The following is an 18146-nucleotide window of genomic DNA, read 5'->3' on the forward strand; positions in this document are numbered from 1 at the left end:
TGATAACTTCCAGGTTTTGGGTAAAACATTTCCTCTTTTGTTTCTTTGCTAAATTCTGACTTTCAATATCTAATCGACATTGGCTCTTTCGCCGATGGCATCTTTACTGACGACAATGTTATTACCTCTATCATGATGAGGACTAGCCACAATGTCAGCTGTTTTAGAGGGATGGTATAGTTTTGGATGAGATGGGGGTTAAAATTTTAATTTTTTGCAAGATAATTACAAACCACTTATATGAAATATAAAGAGCATATATTTCTATGAGGAATTAAAGGTTTATTTGATGAAAATCAGCTTTGAAATGGCTGAGATATCCAAAAACAAAGTGAAACAAAGTGGTACTAATAATAGGTGGGTCCCACCTTTTATTAGGACCTCTTTGTTTTTGGAAATCTCAGCCATTTCAAAACCGACTCATCAAATAAACTTTGAACTCCTCTTAGAATTTGTCTGCTCTTTAATACTTCACATAAAGTGGTTTCTCATTATCTCGCAAAAAGTTAAAACCTGAATCCCTATATCAACCAAAACTATACCATCCCTTCAACATCACATTCATTTCGTACAAGAAAACAGAATCAAGCACCAACAGAACACATGTTCTCTTTCATTTTTCCCCAAAAAGGAGCAAGAACCAAGATCGTATCTTACCTTAGGATGGGATCTCTTAGGGAACGCCACCTTGGGGTCGACCTGCAGATTGCAAAAGAAAAAAACAGAAATAACAATGAAAATGATGATAAGCTGTTGTCTCATTCACCAATACATATCAAGGAAAGCCTGAACATTCTTCTTCTGCGTATCAAGCATGAACAACACTACCTCAAACTAAGCTTTGGCTCTGTTCTTTGAAACAACCAACATCTCCTTGCTGAAAAAAAAATTCCAAGATAAAGGGACTGTTTAGATGTCTGTACAACCAACCGGTCTTTGATGTAATGCCTCGTACATGAGAACATGAAATGAAAAAAAAAAACAACACTTTTGAGTTAGTTTCCTGCCAAAAGAAACTTTTAACGCTAACAAAATGTTCTTGTTGGATCTATACTGCAAGAGAGAGCAAAACCTTGTTGTTGTTTTTTTCTCTCTGTCTCCCTCGCATCACCTGCCGATCAAGACTCCGCTAACACCTGACTAATCAGGATAAGGCCCTCTGGTGGCGTGGAAATCAAAATATTTTGGTGGGATGAACGAGCATATCCATGTCATAGGGGGCCCCCGAGTAAGACACAGCGGCGTTTTTATCATTCGCGAGTTCCATCGTCATATCAAAACCTCATCTTCCCTGCCTCACTTCCCTGTTGCTTCGTTCATGTTCATCCATCTTGTCGCCCCATCCCATAATTCCTCTTCTTTCTCACCCCCTTTTGTCCTCAAACACATTCTTGCATCTCCCAGTCTGTACATCATTCCTTAGTGAACATATATTCTACCAGTTATGTCAACCTCTTGGAGCATATTCATCTGTCCCTCACCTCATCATCACCTCCTGTTTATGTTCCCCCATTGCCAGCCATGCATTGCCATTATCACTTTCACCCATCACCGTGGCAACCCCTCCATTCCCTTGCTCCCCCTCATCACACACTTCCCTTGTTTTTAACCTTCCTTTGATTTACAGCTGATGAGAAACATTCTTCTTCTCACTCTAAATAATGGACGCCTCATCGTTTCTCCATCCTCAACCCAATCTCTTTGATATACCCTAGTTACATCACTCACTTACACTGGCCATATTAAAATGAAATGAAAATGAAATTGACGCAATCCTGCAGAATGTTGACCCGTTTCATAAATAGAAATTTTGTAACACATTGTATGACCTCACTACAATATTTGAGTAAAAAATTCCCCTCAACTAACCCTGTCAGCTATTCTTTCTAAAATCTTCCAGTGTTCTATCACTGGAATCACATCACCCAACCTGAATATCGATCAAGTCCTGCTAACACAGGGGACTTGATAGTAAATGGAGGAAGTGTTTGAGAATGTATAGAGCAGGAGAGAGATAGAGAGAGCAGGAGAGAGATAGAGAGAGGGAGATGGGTTTCTTGCAATGCTCATAGCTATTTACACTGTCTGTGCTACTAAGACGAAAGCGCACCAAAGTAATTTCCGTGATTGTTTGGCCTGCGATACTGTTGTCTCTGCGTGGGCACCAATTCTTCCCCCCCCCCCCCATACTCTGTGGGTAACACATAGCTAGGTGACATCGCTAGGTGTGTTCACACTGATAGTGAAAAACTGCTTTACTTTGTAATATGAATGCAAAATTCACCACAAAATACATCATGAAATACCATGGCATTTAAGATGGTGGTTCAAACTTCACCCGAAACGCACACGCAAAATTCGAGTAAGAATTGTGTCATGAAATACCACCGATCGTACAGCTGTAACCTGGCACAATTCTTGTCTTCTCCCTGTAGGATATACATTCATGCACAGTATTTACCAGAAATGCCATGTTATTTTATGAGTGAGAACAGAACCAAGTCAATTACTGCAGCATCTATTACAATGGTATTTCACCAATGAAAATACTATTATAGTGTCAACAAATTGCCTTGGTATTCGATACCACGGTAATTTAAATGTGAATGCACGTTATGACGGTCAGACCCCCTCGCAGCATTTAATCCTCGTTACATGAGAATGGGTCCGAATGTCGTTGCACTAGGCTTCGACACCCTTTCTGCTCATTGGGGGATTCTTTCATACCTCTGTGATTGGAAATCAAAATTTGTCGAGAAACCTGGAAGTGCATTTCCAGTTTAGTTCATGTAGTGTGGCGCGGCGCGGGATGGGAATTGAGGATCGGGAGAGGGATGTGCGAGTGGGGCTCGGTGGGGCTCGTGGCGAGGTGACACGTGGAGGCGTAATTCGGCCTGCTCTGAAACGGTAAGCTCGCGGAGCAGAGGGCCTGTTTGTGTGCAGTGACAAGCACTTAGAGGAATGACAAATGTATTTCTCCCAGAGAACAATCACACAAACTCGTGAAGAAACCTGCAAGTACTACTCCTTGAATCCAGCTCAGGTCGAACCTTTCCCTCTTCTTCTCTATCTCTCTCTGTACAGCTAATAAAAGGTTCACTCGATTTTAAATCTCCTCGAATGCACACGCAATAAAAAAAAAAGGCAAAGTAACAAAAGAGAGAGAGAAAGAAAGCACTTCACCCAGAAAGTAAATGTCATTTCGGAGATATTTACCTGGTGAACGCAGAGATGAGAGGTTACGAAATGTCAAGTCTGATCTTGTTTCAATTGCCTTTGAAATAACATATTGTGAGGATATTACACTTGCACATTGAGCTGAATTGCCAATTTGAGGCATACCTAAGGTGATGTCAGCTATTGAAAAACTCCTCATATCCCCCACCTTTTCAATTTCTCTTCGTAAAAAAAAAAGAGAAAAAAAATCCTTTGCTACTTGTTTCTTTTTTCTTTATTCACCCAAACCATGATGCTTCATATGCTACGATCACCAATTGTATCACAATCTACAACGGCAGCATCCTTTGCACGAGATTCACCTTTCACTCGTGCACCACAAAGATGAATACAAACCCGTCTCTCTCATTTTGATGAGCAGGGAAATGTGCATTGATCAATTTGGATATTACGCACTACAGAATCTACAATACCAACAATTACTGAAATTTCATGTTCAACTCCCAAGTGCACGTGAATGCATCAAAAATTTGTGAATGAACTCAACTCGCATCCGTTATTGATAATGCGCAAAAGGAGCAGATGAAATTCCTATCTTTAAAGCATATGAGCATTTCAAGAATATATAAAATTTAGATATTTCTCTCTCTTGCGTTATGGGCATTTGAGCAAAGGGCCCTACAGTGTGTATACCACGGGAGTCTGTGAATGATAACGGTACCCAATGATATGCTGTGGTATCTGTTACCATGGTATTTCGCCACTGACAATGGTGCCAACATATTACTGTGGTATTTAATACGACAGGAACTCCAATGTGAATGCACCTATTAGTGGGTTGTATTTGACCTGGGCAAGTGGCCAGTAGGTTTGTAGCACCACGGAGCGGAGCACTGTGTCAGCACCATTCCCAGAAACTGACCTTTGATGGATTGGGTCAAAGTTCAAATTTTAGAGGAAGGAAGATCACGCTAGATGTTTTTCAAATTCATATATTATGAAGGAATTATCTTCAAAATGTTATGATTTGATCTAACTTTGATTTATTTATCTGCTTATCCATTTGGATATTGACACGGCATAGACAGATTTGCTTAAGTTGAGTTGATCCCGTTCAACCGATCCATTCAGGAAGTAGACCAGCCAGTTATAGCTGTGGGAACCACTAAAGGAATTTATCACTAGCCTACCGCTAATCTCTCTCCAATGTCGACGTATCATATCGGAGCAACGACCTCACACACACGTAACACAGCTTTTTCACATGAACAGCCAGACCCTGGATTTCAGATCCGAGACTATTTTTCCCCGACATGATTTCAGGTCAAGAAGGCATGGGATTTGGTTGATCATGACCCCTGCACAGTTTTTCAAGTTCTGATCAATCTTTCACCTCTCTGCCCAATTTTGATCAAACTTTCACTTCTCTACTGCTCGTATGTGTGTTATTGATACGCAGCTTTTGCCATGCCCAAATTTCTATCAGAATCTTAACGTCTGAAGATGGGAGTAGGCCTATACATTTTCATTTCGTATGTACGGAGATATGCTATCATCCTCATCATTTTCATTCACACTCGTATCCATATTACTGTTATCATTATTTTCAACAACATCCTCATCACCAGTACACAATTGTACCTGTAATGTAGACAGGATGTCTAAATACTATATGGTTAAAAAGTAAGATTTTTCTCCTGATAACATGAGACTGTATTACTGTATACGCTGTTATTTTCGCATACAGATATTTTCGTGAATGAGGAGGCCATAGATGTTTTCCTGATACGTTGTTTTCGCGAATCGACACCGAAGCTTAACGTAAATGCGCCATTACATAAGAGCACCAAGACATTTTCGCGTGTTGTTAAATTTGCGATCCAACTGTGATTCGCAAAAATTCGCAAAAATAACAGCTTATACAGTAATTGGTCCATAGGGATGCTTCGAGAGGAATTGGAAGGAGAGGGGGGCTTGGGGGGGGGGGGTATACTTCTTTAAAAGGAGATGGTGATATAAGAGAGACAAACAAAGAATAGGAAAATAACTCTCAATTCATGGTGGCATGAAAACAAAAAAAACAGCACTTCCTCGTTTCATGCTGAGAGAGACATGTGATTAAAAGTGTTTTGAGAGAAAGAACAAGAGAAAGAGAGGGAGAGCGAGAGATGGACAAAATAATACTTTCATAATCATTTCCAGATGTGACTTCTGACGATAAACTGGTGCATCGCAAAATAATGAGTCACTGTAAGTAGCACTTGGCTGCACTTGGTATGTAAGACTCTTTTGCACAAGAGCCAATTTATACTCCTTCCTTTCTTCCACACAAGGTGGGGGGAAAAATAAACTCATTATGATATGACAAGCCCTCAACCAGCTGGGCAATAATATCTTCCACGATAATTTCCAATACTTTATTCCCCGGCATTCAGTGCATATAACACCCCGAGGTTACAAATGCACAGGTTTCCATTCGATATTGAGGGTCAATACGACACTTCCTGGGGCCAGTTTGAAGCTGATATTTCCATTTCATAAAACACTCCATATTTTCTTGAAGGAGAAGAAAAAGAAGACGGAAAGAAAATGGATGAGAAGTAGAACAAACCTATGGAGACAGCGTGATAAAATATGATGATAAAAAAACAAAAATTAATAGAACAAAATAAGGAAGATGCAGAAAGAAAGGAACAGGAGAAAAAGAGGGAAGAAAAGGGACGAGGAGAAGAAGAAGGAAATGAAGGAGAAGAAGAAGAAGAAAACAATAGCATATATGACTCAGTAGAACATTGCAACCTGGAGAAGTATAGAGCTCCTACATAATCTAGGCACCTTCACAGAAAGCTCTCCAGGATGTTACCATAGGCACAGATAGAAGGAAACCAGCTATTGGGGAGGTTATTCAATGGCCAAAGTGTAACTTGTTCGGGGCAATTACCGCGCCGAAATTGTTTCCTCGTCGCGCCTGTGTAACAAAATTGACAGTCGTAAGGCAGGATGGGTCAAACAAAACAGCCCCATTTCTGTGATAGCAGGAACTCATCGTACGGTCCTTTGTTACTCCTTAGTAGTCTTGTCTGTTAATATTTAAACGATTCTATTCACTCACTCATGCTGACTAAGGGGTGCAACTCCACAACATTTCAGGAAATATCTGCTGCTTTATGGGGATTGCTCATTGCAAAGAGGGGCATGCATTCATGAATCCACGAGGTTGGGTCTAGGAATGAGCTGCATTTCCCGACCATTCTACGTTGTACTTTCAAGTTGTGAATGAATCGAACTGATCGCCGGTTCATTCAATTCTGCATTGACTTGGCAAACCCCTGACACCTGGACGAACACACACACACACACAGACAGACGTACAATATATGCAGTCCCAATCTTCCACAATGTTCACAATGCTACATGTATGCTAACTTCATGGCTGACATTTGAACATCTATATCACTTTCATACCCCCAAAAATTATGATGAAGAACAATGACAAAATAGCCGTTGCAATAACAGGAAATCCTGGTTATGAAGAAGAGGAATTCGGGGGGAAACTAGACTGGTAGCATGATCTGATGAAACTGTAAGCAGGAAATGAGAATTCTCTTTTTCCTCCTCTATCGCCAAGGAAGGCAAGCTTTAAAAGAATGAAGCTTACTTCTTTCTTTTTTCAACAACATACATTTTGCAGTTGCTACATACACACACACATCTGGAATCTATCTATGAGCCATGGAGCCCATACATGTATATGCCACTGTCTTGCAGCATCTCAATTCAGCACAAACCTAGGCCACTTCTACGAGAATTCATTCATTTGTTAGCACGTAACTGACTTCCAATCACTGTCCAATGTTCCACAATCCCATTTCAAATTCATATTAGTAAGAGGAACATTGAAGGAGGTCAAGATGATAAAGATGAAGATGGGAAGGCACAGCAGAAAAAAGATAATTATAATAATAACAATAATATTCATAATCATAATCACAATCATCATCAACAACAACGTAATAATAACAATAAGAATAACAATGATCGTAAATACTACTTCTATTATTATTATAATTACCATTACCATTATCATCATCATTATCATCATCATTATTAGTAGTAGAAGTAGTAGTAGTAATATTAGTATTATTATTATTATATAATCATCATTAATATGACTTTATTCTGGACAATTGAGATTCTAAAGAGAGAGAAAAGAAATCCATAAACATGTTGCATGACAGACAAGGAGATTTGGTGGATATATAAAGTCATAAAGGTATGATCTACAAGTTTTGAAATGGATATATTTCACTCCTGACAGCACAAACATAGGTGCAAATAAAAATCCTGTCACTTCTTCCATACTGGTAGCCTTTCCACTCCCCACCCCCCCCCCCCCACCCCAACACTATCACACCAGCTCCAAGATATGAACAGAGTATGAATGACACCCACAGAACACTTAAGGGCTTTTTACACTTGTGTTTCTTAACCCCGGACTTTCTCTGACCCAGGACTATCGTTAGTCCCGTACCAATTTTTTCAGCTTTTTACACTCGCCAATTAGTCCCGTACTATCTCTTGTCCGGGGCTAAGGAGAAAACTGACCTTTTTACACTCGTATTTCTTAGCCCCGGACTTTCCAAACCACATGAATATTCATGATTACGCTGTGTACTGTACACGTACACGCACGCACCGGCAGCACTTGATTACCTCGTTTCTGATTGGTCAGTGAGGGTCGGACTTCGTCTCCGTCGCTTAGCCCAGGATTATTTTTTCGTTCTGTTTACACTCACTTCCTTGGCACCGCAATTGCAGTGCTAGCACCGCAATTGCGGTGCTAACCCCTGCTATTTTGCAGGGCCAGATAGTACCGTACTATCGGTGGGGCTAGCCCACTTTGGCAAAAACGAGTGTAAACAGAAAGTGGGCTAAGGATAGTCCCGTACCAACGGTGGGGCTAAGGCCCCCCCTTAGTCCCACTGTTGGTCCGGGGCTAAGCAAAAAGTGTAAAAAGCCCTATACGGTCTTATCACAGAGTCAGACGTAGCACTAATAATGAGATGAATTTCTATTCAACGCTTACATTTCAACCACTGCTAAACTTTGTCCATCATCTCTGCTCATCTGCAAATTTTTATCACTTTGTGTTTTTTTTTTTTCTTTTGACTGGATGTAACCATGGATGACAGCCCACTAATGCGACGGTGATAAAATGGCCGCTCAAAGTTAGGAAATTTTGGTAACTTTCCTCTGTCTTGGCTACTTACTTACCAAGCATTATGGAATAATGGTAATGCACAGGAGGAAGTCTCATGTGGAAAGAGTTTAAGACTATTAAGGGCTTGTTGGTTTTGCATGAATAGATAAATGATGTAAAGGTAGCATGTACAATTCCAGTGCATTTTGCCGCTATGAAGTGCTGTTTTCAAATCAGCCACACATTATTGCATTTGGTTCACCTACATGTACTCCGAGACAGGGCGCAAGTGGACATTATGTGTATCATGCAATTTTCTGGTCAAAAGGCACCGTGGCAATTGTGTAACTATCGGAGCAATGTCGGTTTATTGTGAGTGGACGTTAAAACTCCGGGCTTAGCGGATCGCACGACCGACCAAGCGTGAGCAGAAAGCGAGAGTGGCCGCGAAGCGCACAGACTTCCTTTAACCGAACATTGAAATGTTTGTCCTTGTGTCTGTACAATGGTAGGACACGCAAGTATTTCCTACAAAGTCTGACACACCTAAGACTCTACATACTCATCATTTCACGCTCGGTGGATTCTATCCCCTACCATACCAACAGCCTCAGACTTTGTAGGGCCTACACATAATACTTCAGAGCACATCTTCATCTTTCACATAGCCAAGGCCTACTCTACTACACGCAAAACTTCTTTTTCAATTTGACTGTTACCTTTCAAAGTATCTTTACTTCTACATGACTGATCCTTTGAGAAATATGGATGGAAATACAGTTTTTTCTTCGTTGTGTCCTAAGAGTGTAATTTGGAAAACAACAGCTTCACACACACAAAAAAAACAATGTGCTACCTTATCTCAGAATTAAAGACACAACCGATGACTCAAGATTTCACGAATGCCAAAGAAACAAACCAACATGCGATGCTACGAATACCTATACAATGGCATAAACATATAGGCCTACTAGTGACTGCGCCTTCTCTGCATCTATACTTTGCATTTCCGCCTTTATCTTCTTCTAGAATTTCTCCTTGGCCCTGGGCTTCTATGCAGACTGCATGTAGACCGTGGCGACAATGTCTCATTAAATACGTCCCCTTCGCTCTCCGCCCTTTGTTTATCTAATTAGTGCCATCGTTTCCAAGAAGGCAAACGAAAAAATGGGTGGTGGCAGATGACGGCATCTCTCCCTAAGCCCTGATCCAGTGGCCAGGGTCTAGCGCTGGAGATGCACGCAAGCGGCGCACAGGTATACTAGTACCTCCAAACTTCCTGGTAGCCATAAGGGCTTTTTACACTTGTGTTTCTTAACCCCGGACTTTCTCTGACCCAGGACTATCGTTAGTCCCGTACCAATTTTTTCAGCTTTTTACACTCGCCAATTAGTCCCGTACTATCTCTTGTCCGGGGCTAAGGAGAAAACTGACCTTTTTACACTCGTATTTCTTAGCCCCGGACTATCCAAACCACATGAATATTCATAATAACGCTGTGTACTATACACGTACACGCACGCACCGGCAGCACTTGATAACCTCGTTTCTGATTGGTCAGTGAGGGTCGGACTTCGTCTCCGCCGCTTAGCCCAGGATTATTTTTTTCGTTCTGTTTACACTCACTTGCTTGGCACCGCAATTGCGGTGCTAACCCCTGCTATTTTGCAGGGCCAGATAGTACCGTACTATCGGTGGGGCTAGCCCACTTTGGCAAAAACGAGTGTAAACAGAAAGTGGGCTAAGGATAGTCCCGTACCAACGGTGGGGCTAAGGCCCCCCCTTAGCCCCACCGATAGTCCGGGGCTAAGCAAAAATTTACAAGTGTAAAAAGCCCTATATTGGCCCAGCTTGCGCACTCTGCCGCCGCAGCATTCGGTAAAAGTCGTGGAAGGTCTGTTCTAACTCGCACATTCTCTATGCTGGAGAAAGGAAGCACTGGAGGGCGGGGTTAAAAATAGGATCGACGGGCGGAGAGACAGAAATAAAATCACTACATCCTTCTGCTACTACTAGTATACTACGCAAAAATATTGCAGAACCATGAAGACTGTTCATGACGAATTCCACATATATGATGAGTAAAAACAAATCATTAAAAAATACTCTGATAAATTAATCATGATGAGAGAAATTTTACAAGTTTTGTCTTATTCATTGCTCGATGATCAAATGTTAAATGAATTTATACTGACTAACATTTCTACATTGGCTGTTTCTATCCATAACTCACATTTTATAACTATTTTGAAGCTCTCAAGCTGTTTTTTTTTCATCTGCAAATGGTAATGGTGGCTTTAATCCTTCAATGATGAGACTGAATGTCAACTTGTTTTTATCTTGAGATATTTATCGCCCGGGGCCACATGTTGTAAACAGTGGAAATTGATTGTAAGATTGATATTAACTATAAATCACGGGGCTGACACGGTATCAAACAAACTGACGGCCATCTCAAAGTCTTCGGTGACAGGGTGGTGCCTGGGACTAATGTCGCCCTCGAGACATCCATTCTTGGAAACGGAATTCCACGACACCTTGTCATTGTTATCAATATAGCCTGGCAGGAAGGTGTAATTCGGTACAGTCGCATTTTCACACATACACGCACACACACACACACACACACACACACACACATACAGAATGTACACACAGAATTACATTTTTTTGAAAGTAGATTTTTCCAACATGATCTGAAGAAAATGTTAACGCTTTTGCGTGTGGACACACAACAAATGTTAACTTTCACGATATGCATTGTGATGCGAAAGTCGGTCCTGCTTGATTTTGTTTGGAAACTCTCGCGATAATTTCCCTTGCACGGCGTGTATGAATGACACATGAAGAAACCATCAATTTTTGTTTGAATCCCACAATGCAACTCTCTACACTACGTGTGCACACTCGGATGCCTAGGTTATACTTGGTTCATTGTTTAGGCATGCACCATCTAAAGATTAAAAGCATTTCATTTGCAGCCAAGTGAATTTTTTTTCCATGTGTGAACGGTTTTCACATCCGGATGCAAAAACCCCAAACTCCTGTGTGTGAATGCACCTGGTGCAGTCAGCCTGAATCGGGCATGTGTAGAATGCAAAATGTGCACACAGGAAGTTGTGTGTTTGTCTTTGCGTGCAAGAAGTTCTGTGTGTGTGTTTATTTGGGAGGGGGGGGGGAGGAGGCCAGATGTAGTGTCACTGTTATTTACTTGTAATTGTTAGGGTACCGTCTCCACGCATCCCTCATAATGAAGTGCTTTTTCAACATTAATTGACAATTTTGTTTTTCTCCTTCCACTTACAGCCAGCCAACAGGTTGGGAAACTACGCAGTCAATTTACTCCAGCTGTGACCAAATGCTCCGTGCACTAAGAGTTTTATTTGGTTAATTGATCGAGTTCCATGGCAACGCTAACACAAAGGGAAAAGGCAAATGCCTGACGAGGAACTTGAAATTAATAAAAACATCCTCCAGGAAAAAGAAAAAATAAGCGCACGGCCAAGTGGTAAAGACAATGGTCTCCTTAATAAGAAAGTTATGAGTTCAAGCATCACATGGTATTACGTTACATTAAGTCCCGCTGTGTGTGATTACTGCCCTATACATCTTCTAGTACACTGTCCTCAAATAAGTGCAACCGGCTACCTTTCCTTAATGTAGTGCTGGCTGCAGTGACACAAACTCACAAACCTGCTCAATCATGATTGACATACATTACAAATTAAAATTGCGTAGGGGTGCAAATTTTATCGCAGGAATTCCAATCTTCAGTGATTTATTCATTCATTTATCCAGATATTTATAGATCCATTTACTTAATTCCTTGTTCAATTATTCATCAATTTTATTTTTGCTCAAAATCAAAGAAAATTTGTAATCAAAACATCAACTCCTCATAAAATTCAAATCATTCTGCACTTACAGTAGTAATACTGACAGTATGTGCACCATTCCTAACCCACTGGACACAAACTCTTTCCTCCCATAGTCCCAGGCAGCAATACACATGATCCATATTTTCCCTACAAAAGCAAGATCTATTAACATTTCCTACAGGGCTGTCTCCTTTCTTTCTACATCTTTTTTTTTTTTTACTATTTCTTCTTCTTGTTTTCCAAGACCTTTCAAGCAAGGTCATTGCTTATAGGGCCAGATGGTGAGCGTTCCCGAGGTTTGAGTTACGAAAAACAATCACACTGTGCGGAAACCAGAGTCCCACCATGCTGGCATGTTTGCCTGTTGATGCTCACTACTTCCTACCCAACGTCCCTCTCGTTATGACCAAAAACAAACAAAAGGAAAGAAAGAAAAGAAGAATATAATATATATAATTACATATAAATACATAAATGTATGTGTGTGCGTGCATGTGCATGTATGTGTGTGTGTGAGTGTGTGTGCATACATTAGTTTAGAAACATAATAATGCACTTGGAGTATGCACATTGTAGGCCCTACTTCATTTTAAAGCCCAAGTGTGGTTTTCAAAAGCTTCAAATTTTTACAATCTAAAGAAAAGAGACAATTTATCGAATGATTTCATTCTTTCTTTTTTTTTTCATGTAATCAATTGAAAGAAATATGACAAAACACAAAGGCAGGAAAGGTTCTGAACTCCCTTTACAGAATAGCTTCACGGGAAAAATATGGAAACAGGTAATGTTAACAGCGTAAGAAATACTTTTTCTTTTCTTTTCAAAAGACTACATGTACATAAAAATTGGCATAGGATATGACACTTGAGTGGACCAATGTATACCAAGTGAAGATGCCTGCCAAGCCCTGCGCCCGTAAACTTGCAATTTTGAAGGGATTTCACCTCTTTACGTGATCGGTGGCTAATAACAAGAGAGGGGAAAGGGAGAGTGAGATGCGGTGCTGCAGATTTCATTTCCGGAAGAAGTTGCGCGCATCCTCCCGAACCGGGCTTCCTATTCTAGCGACGATTGAAGCTGACACGGGAAAGCTGAGGAAGTGGGTTCTCCTGACAAGGGTAAGATGCTTTTTCTGATTGTATTGCATCCCAAAATACACCATGAGAAGGCACCTTCCCCATCTTCTGTTCCTTCTTACCCCCCTCCCCCACCCCCTTCCCGCAGGGCCACCCCCTCCCTCCAAGTTGCTACTGCCAGGTTGATGTTAAAGGGAAGATAAACCCCAAGAACAATGTGGATTGAGTGAAAGCAGCAACATTAGTAGAACACATCAGTGAAAGTTTGAAGAAAATCGGACAATCGATGCAAAAGTTATGAATTTTTAAAGTTTTGGTGTTGGAACCGCTGGATGAGGAGACTACTGGAGGTTATGACGTATGAGTGGACAACAATACCACGAAAATATAAAGAAAATACTACAAAAATCTATTTTTCATGAAAATTACAAATTCCTTCAACTTGATATTGACATATGTTAAGGGTAGCAATTATTCCCCCTGCTTTCTGAAAGCGGTTGGTCCACTGCTCGTTCATAATTCTAGAAAAATGAATTTTTGTTGAATTTCCTTTATATTTTCTTTGTATTGTTGTCCACTCATATGTCATATCCTCTGGTAGTCTCCTCATCCAGCGGTTCCAACACCAAAACTTTAAAAATTCATAACTTTTGCATCGATTGTCCGATTTTCCTCAAACTTTCACTGATGTATTCTACTAATGTTGCTGCTTTCACTCAATCCACATTGCTCTTGGGGTTTACCTTCCCTTTAATGATCGTTGATGGGAGCAGAACTTTTCTCCCTGCCCCGTGTCGCGGAGAAGATGCGGGGTCACTGTTTACCGCCAACAGCTGATACAATATTTGAACGTGACAGCAGGAATTAATGCCCGGAACGGGCTTACATGGCGCTGGTGTTCTTTTTAATTAGAGAGAGGGAGGGGGGGTTATATGGGAGGAAGAGGGCAAGTAAATAAGCTTTACAGCACATCTACCTATATCGTCCAATATATTGCATTCTACAACCTGCCATGCACCTGTAGTGCACCATTAACCACATCACAGCTCCCCATCTCCTCCATTGTATTGCATTCTACACCCTGTGATACACCATTATCTACACCATATCTTGCTATATATCCTATCACATTCTACACCCTGATACACCATTATCTACATCACAGCTCCCCACATCCTATACAACGTGTATATCACATTCTACACCCTGTGATACACCTGTTGTTCACCATTATCTGCACCATAGCTCACTATATCCTGATATAATATTCTACACCCTGTGTTACACCTGTTGTTCACCATTATCGGCACCACAGCTTGCTATATCCTACACATTACATTCTACACCCTGCAATACACCTGTTGTTCACCATTATCTACACCATAGCTTGCTACACGTATATCCTACACATTACTTCTACACCCTGCAATACACCTGTTGTTCACCATTAATCTACACCATAGCTTGCTATCCCTTCTAAAATATGGTGTTGTTCTACACCTTGTGATAAATCAGTGATACCCTGTGATTTTCATCAGCATCCTACACATATGATTGGACAGCCTCACTCAGTTCATACTCACTGGTCTTTTATACCCACAACTCAAAAAGTTGTACCATGGGGTATATTGACATGTAAGAGGCCTGAGGCCTGCCAGAAGAAAATTAATGCTTTCCAAAAGAAAACAAATCTGGTTTCCATGGAAACCATGATGTTGTTTCAGGCAGAAGGTGCATTTGGAGTTTTCACACTAGTCTTTGGAAGATTGAGCCCCACCCTAACCCCATGCCCTCTGCAAAATGATGATTCGGTACAATTCAATAATCTTGAACATAGCTTCTCTTTATTTTTCAAAATTAGCCAAAGTTATCTCGTCAGACATTTAGGTATGCAAGAGATCGGGATCACTGCAAGATCATCATCAATATTTCCATCGTCACCATGATCAGCATTCAAATCTCTTTCACTTGATACCTGCTCGCCTACACACAAATACAACTCACACGCACACACGCACACACATGCCTGCCACACAACATTCACCAATGTGCTTTGAACACGAAGTTCGTCGACATGTTGGGGTCACAGTATGACATTTTGGGCTGAAGATTTATTGCCCTCTATTCGGCAATATTTCTTCTCGTTATGGCAACTGGAGGCTCGAAGCAGCACAATTTCATTTTTCTCGATAGAGAGAGAAAACCATGTAAAAATACATCGACAAGATTTGTTTTTGCACATCTTCACTCGTCATCTGCGAAGCCACATATTTTGGGGGGCCACATCTCCAACTCGCAGGGAAAGGCTAAAAAACAATACCCGGGCTGACCCAAATATTTTTCGAGATGACATTTCCGAACAGATTTCAAACGGAGTTGCAAATTGCGAGGGGATGGATAAGAAAATGGGTCAATTTCCCCGAAGGAGACGATGAAAAAGGGAGAGCTCTTAAGCCCCACGACTGTGCCACGAAAGAGATGAAGAAACGAGAGATTAAGTTGACATGTACACACTAATCATTCATGCATTATTACATAAAGACAGCTTGAATCGCCGCGCTATTAAAATTAAAACGACCCGGGGCTGCATTTCGGCCGCAAAAATGGGTCACATACTGCCACAAGAGTATTATTCTAGTGCACGCTGCACTTCATACCGTTTGCCCGGAGCGGTCATGTTTGTCACTTCCTTCCCATGTTGTCACATGACCTTTGGCGCACGTTAACTCTTTCCCTGCCCCTTTTACCTCAAATATATGAATCAAAACTCCCAATTCTTATTAGTCTACAACCTTACATTCTTCTGTAAAAATGCCTACAAAACTCACAGAACCAGCGAATTTGCTAAGGATGTAAAAACAAAATGGTATGATAATCAGGGTGGGTTTTTTTTTAAAAGCTGCTATGACAGGCAAGGCTTTCAAAGCCCACTGTAAGGGCGAATAGCTCTCCCAGGTGCACGCAACTTGTGCGGCAGTTCCCCGACATTTTGTCAAGATTTATGAAGCAGGAAACGCTACGCCGGAATTGAATAACGAGAACATCATCTAAACATTGCAGGTGATGTGACACACACACGTAGGAAATGTGTCCCAGATAATTTATGCAGAGCGGCAGCAAATTGCGGCCCCACTGGAGTCGAATTCTCGGAAAAAAAAAACATGATTCCATGATACATGTACTTCTCCTGGCTATGTTTGTGTGATCAAAGGTCCTGTATATCAACCCAAGGAGGATGTACTTTTTTTTTTTGGTTCCTTTCCTGTCTGAACATACATTCCAGAATGAGCATTAACATTTTTTTCCCAATTTAAGCAGCTCCATTTTATGTAACACGCGGAAATCATCTCACCATTTCTAACGTGGACAATCATCTACAGGAGTTTGCTGCAACACACACATACAAAATTCTTGTATACATACAGCTGTAGATATGTATATGTTTGTGCGTATATACACATATACACTGTATAATCACTATGCTGTATACATAGAAACCATTACAATGCAATATGCGACAAAGTGTGGACAAATGATTTATAACCATTTAAAATATTTACAAAAATGAGCAAATTAGCTAAAGAGGAATGGTAAAGAAGCTCCATAGCTATTATATTCATATACAAAGAGTACTTCACTATATGTAATATAATCAAATTGACAATCAGGTAAAATATGAACAAATAAGAGAGAAGAAGCAGCTTGGAAAACTTTAGAAGAAATAATACAAGAGGTACTGTATAGTGGTTTGGCAGAAAGTTTGATGCACTCTTGATCATAAGGTCCCTGGTTCTACATTACCCCCCTTTCAGCCAGGCTTGTGCCCCTAGGCAATGCACTTTGTCCTCACTGATTAGTCTTTCAGAGGGGAACTGACTCTGACCTAAATTTGAAATATAGGTCAAATTTGAAAATTTCCTCCTTATAGCATCTACACTGCATGTATTTTTACAAAATAAATTCAAACTCACACTCAGTATACATGTACATGTAATTCATAAACTCAAATTTTTGTTCAATTAGCCTATATCTCTCTTATCATCAGTTTGTATCATAAATGAAAAGACATAATCTAAAATGGGTGACCTTGCATTCAATTAATCAATTTCTCGAGAAATAATTGTTTTAGGATGCCTCTGAAAAACTACATTAATGCCTTACATTAAAGTTGTTGAATACCTTATTCTTTTTTTCTTTTTTTGATAGGAGGAATCTTCAAAGTTTTGTCATTCTCACAATGTTGTTAAAACTCTTAGAATAAGTAGTGTATACATGTAGCCACTTACTACCACTCTATGAAACCATCGAACCAGAGCCATTTTGTTTGCAAAGGTGCAACATTTCAAGTTTCTGTCATATTGACTGATGTTAAATGAACATTGAAAGTGAAACTGGGAAAGAAATTAATGGGGGGGGGGGTGGGAGTCTATAGATGAAACCTGATGCTATGTTTATTGACTTTCCAAGACTACTTCATTTGTTTTAGGGCTGATGAAGCAGGAATGGCGGAATGGAGTTTTAGTTTGTGGAGGAAATCACTAAATGACCGAGTTCACCCGGATTTCAGAGTTTTCTAGATTTTCTTTCATTTTTTTTATATTGCCATTTAGCACAACTTGCTCTTTCATGGAGTGTGCATACTACGCTGTTGCTAAGACACAGACAGAAATGAAAATAACCGCAGAATGATGAAAACCCTTTCTATTATTATCAGAGTTCAATTTATATATCATTAGACTACACTTCAACATGGCGTCAGATCACGATGAGGTCTGCATACTCTCTACAAGGGAATGTACAATGTAGACAGGGTAG

The 18146-nt window shown here is 40.5% G+C and overlaps 1 protein-coding gene across 1 annotated transcript in view; it reads right to left on the reverse strand.

Annotated features, from left to right (window-relative positions):
- Window positions 1-433: 433 nt before the first annotated feature.
- The window catches only part of LOC139727531 (RNA-binding protein Musashi homolog 2-like), a 62808-nt gene continuing 45095 nt past the window's right edge, over window positions 434-18146 (reverse strand). Inside the window, exon 5 of the mRNA XM_071638505.1 lies at window positions 434-699. Coding sequence (XP_071494606.1) covers window positions 562-699 — 138 coding nt within the window. The 3' untranslated portion in view covers window positions 434-561. The remainder of the gene's footprint in view (window positions 700-18146) is intronic.

Source organism: Diadema antillarum, unplaced genomic scaffold (genome assembly GCF_040938485.1).
Source record: "Diadema antillarum isolate AM-2024a unplaced genomic scaffold, OU_Dant_1.0 seq00000135_RagTag, whole genome shotgun sequence".
NCBI lineage: Eukaryota > Metazoa > Echinodermata > Echinoidea > Diadematoida > Diadematidae > Diadema > Diadema antillarum.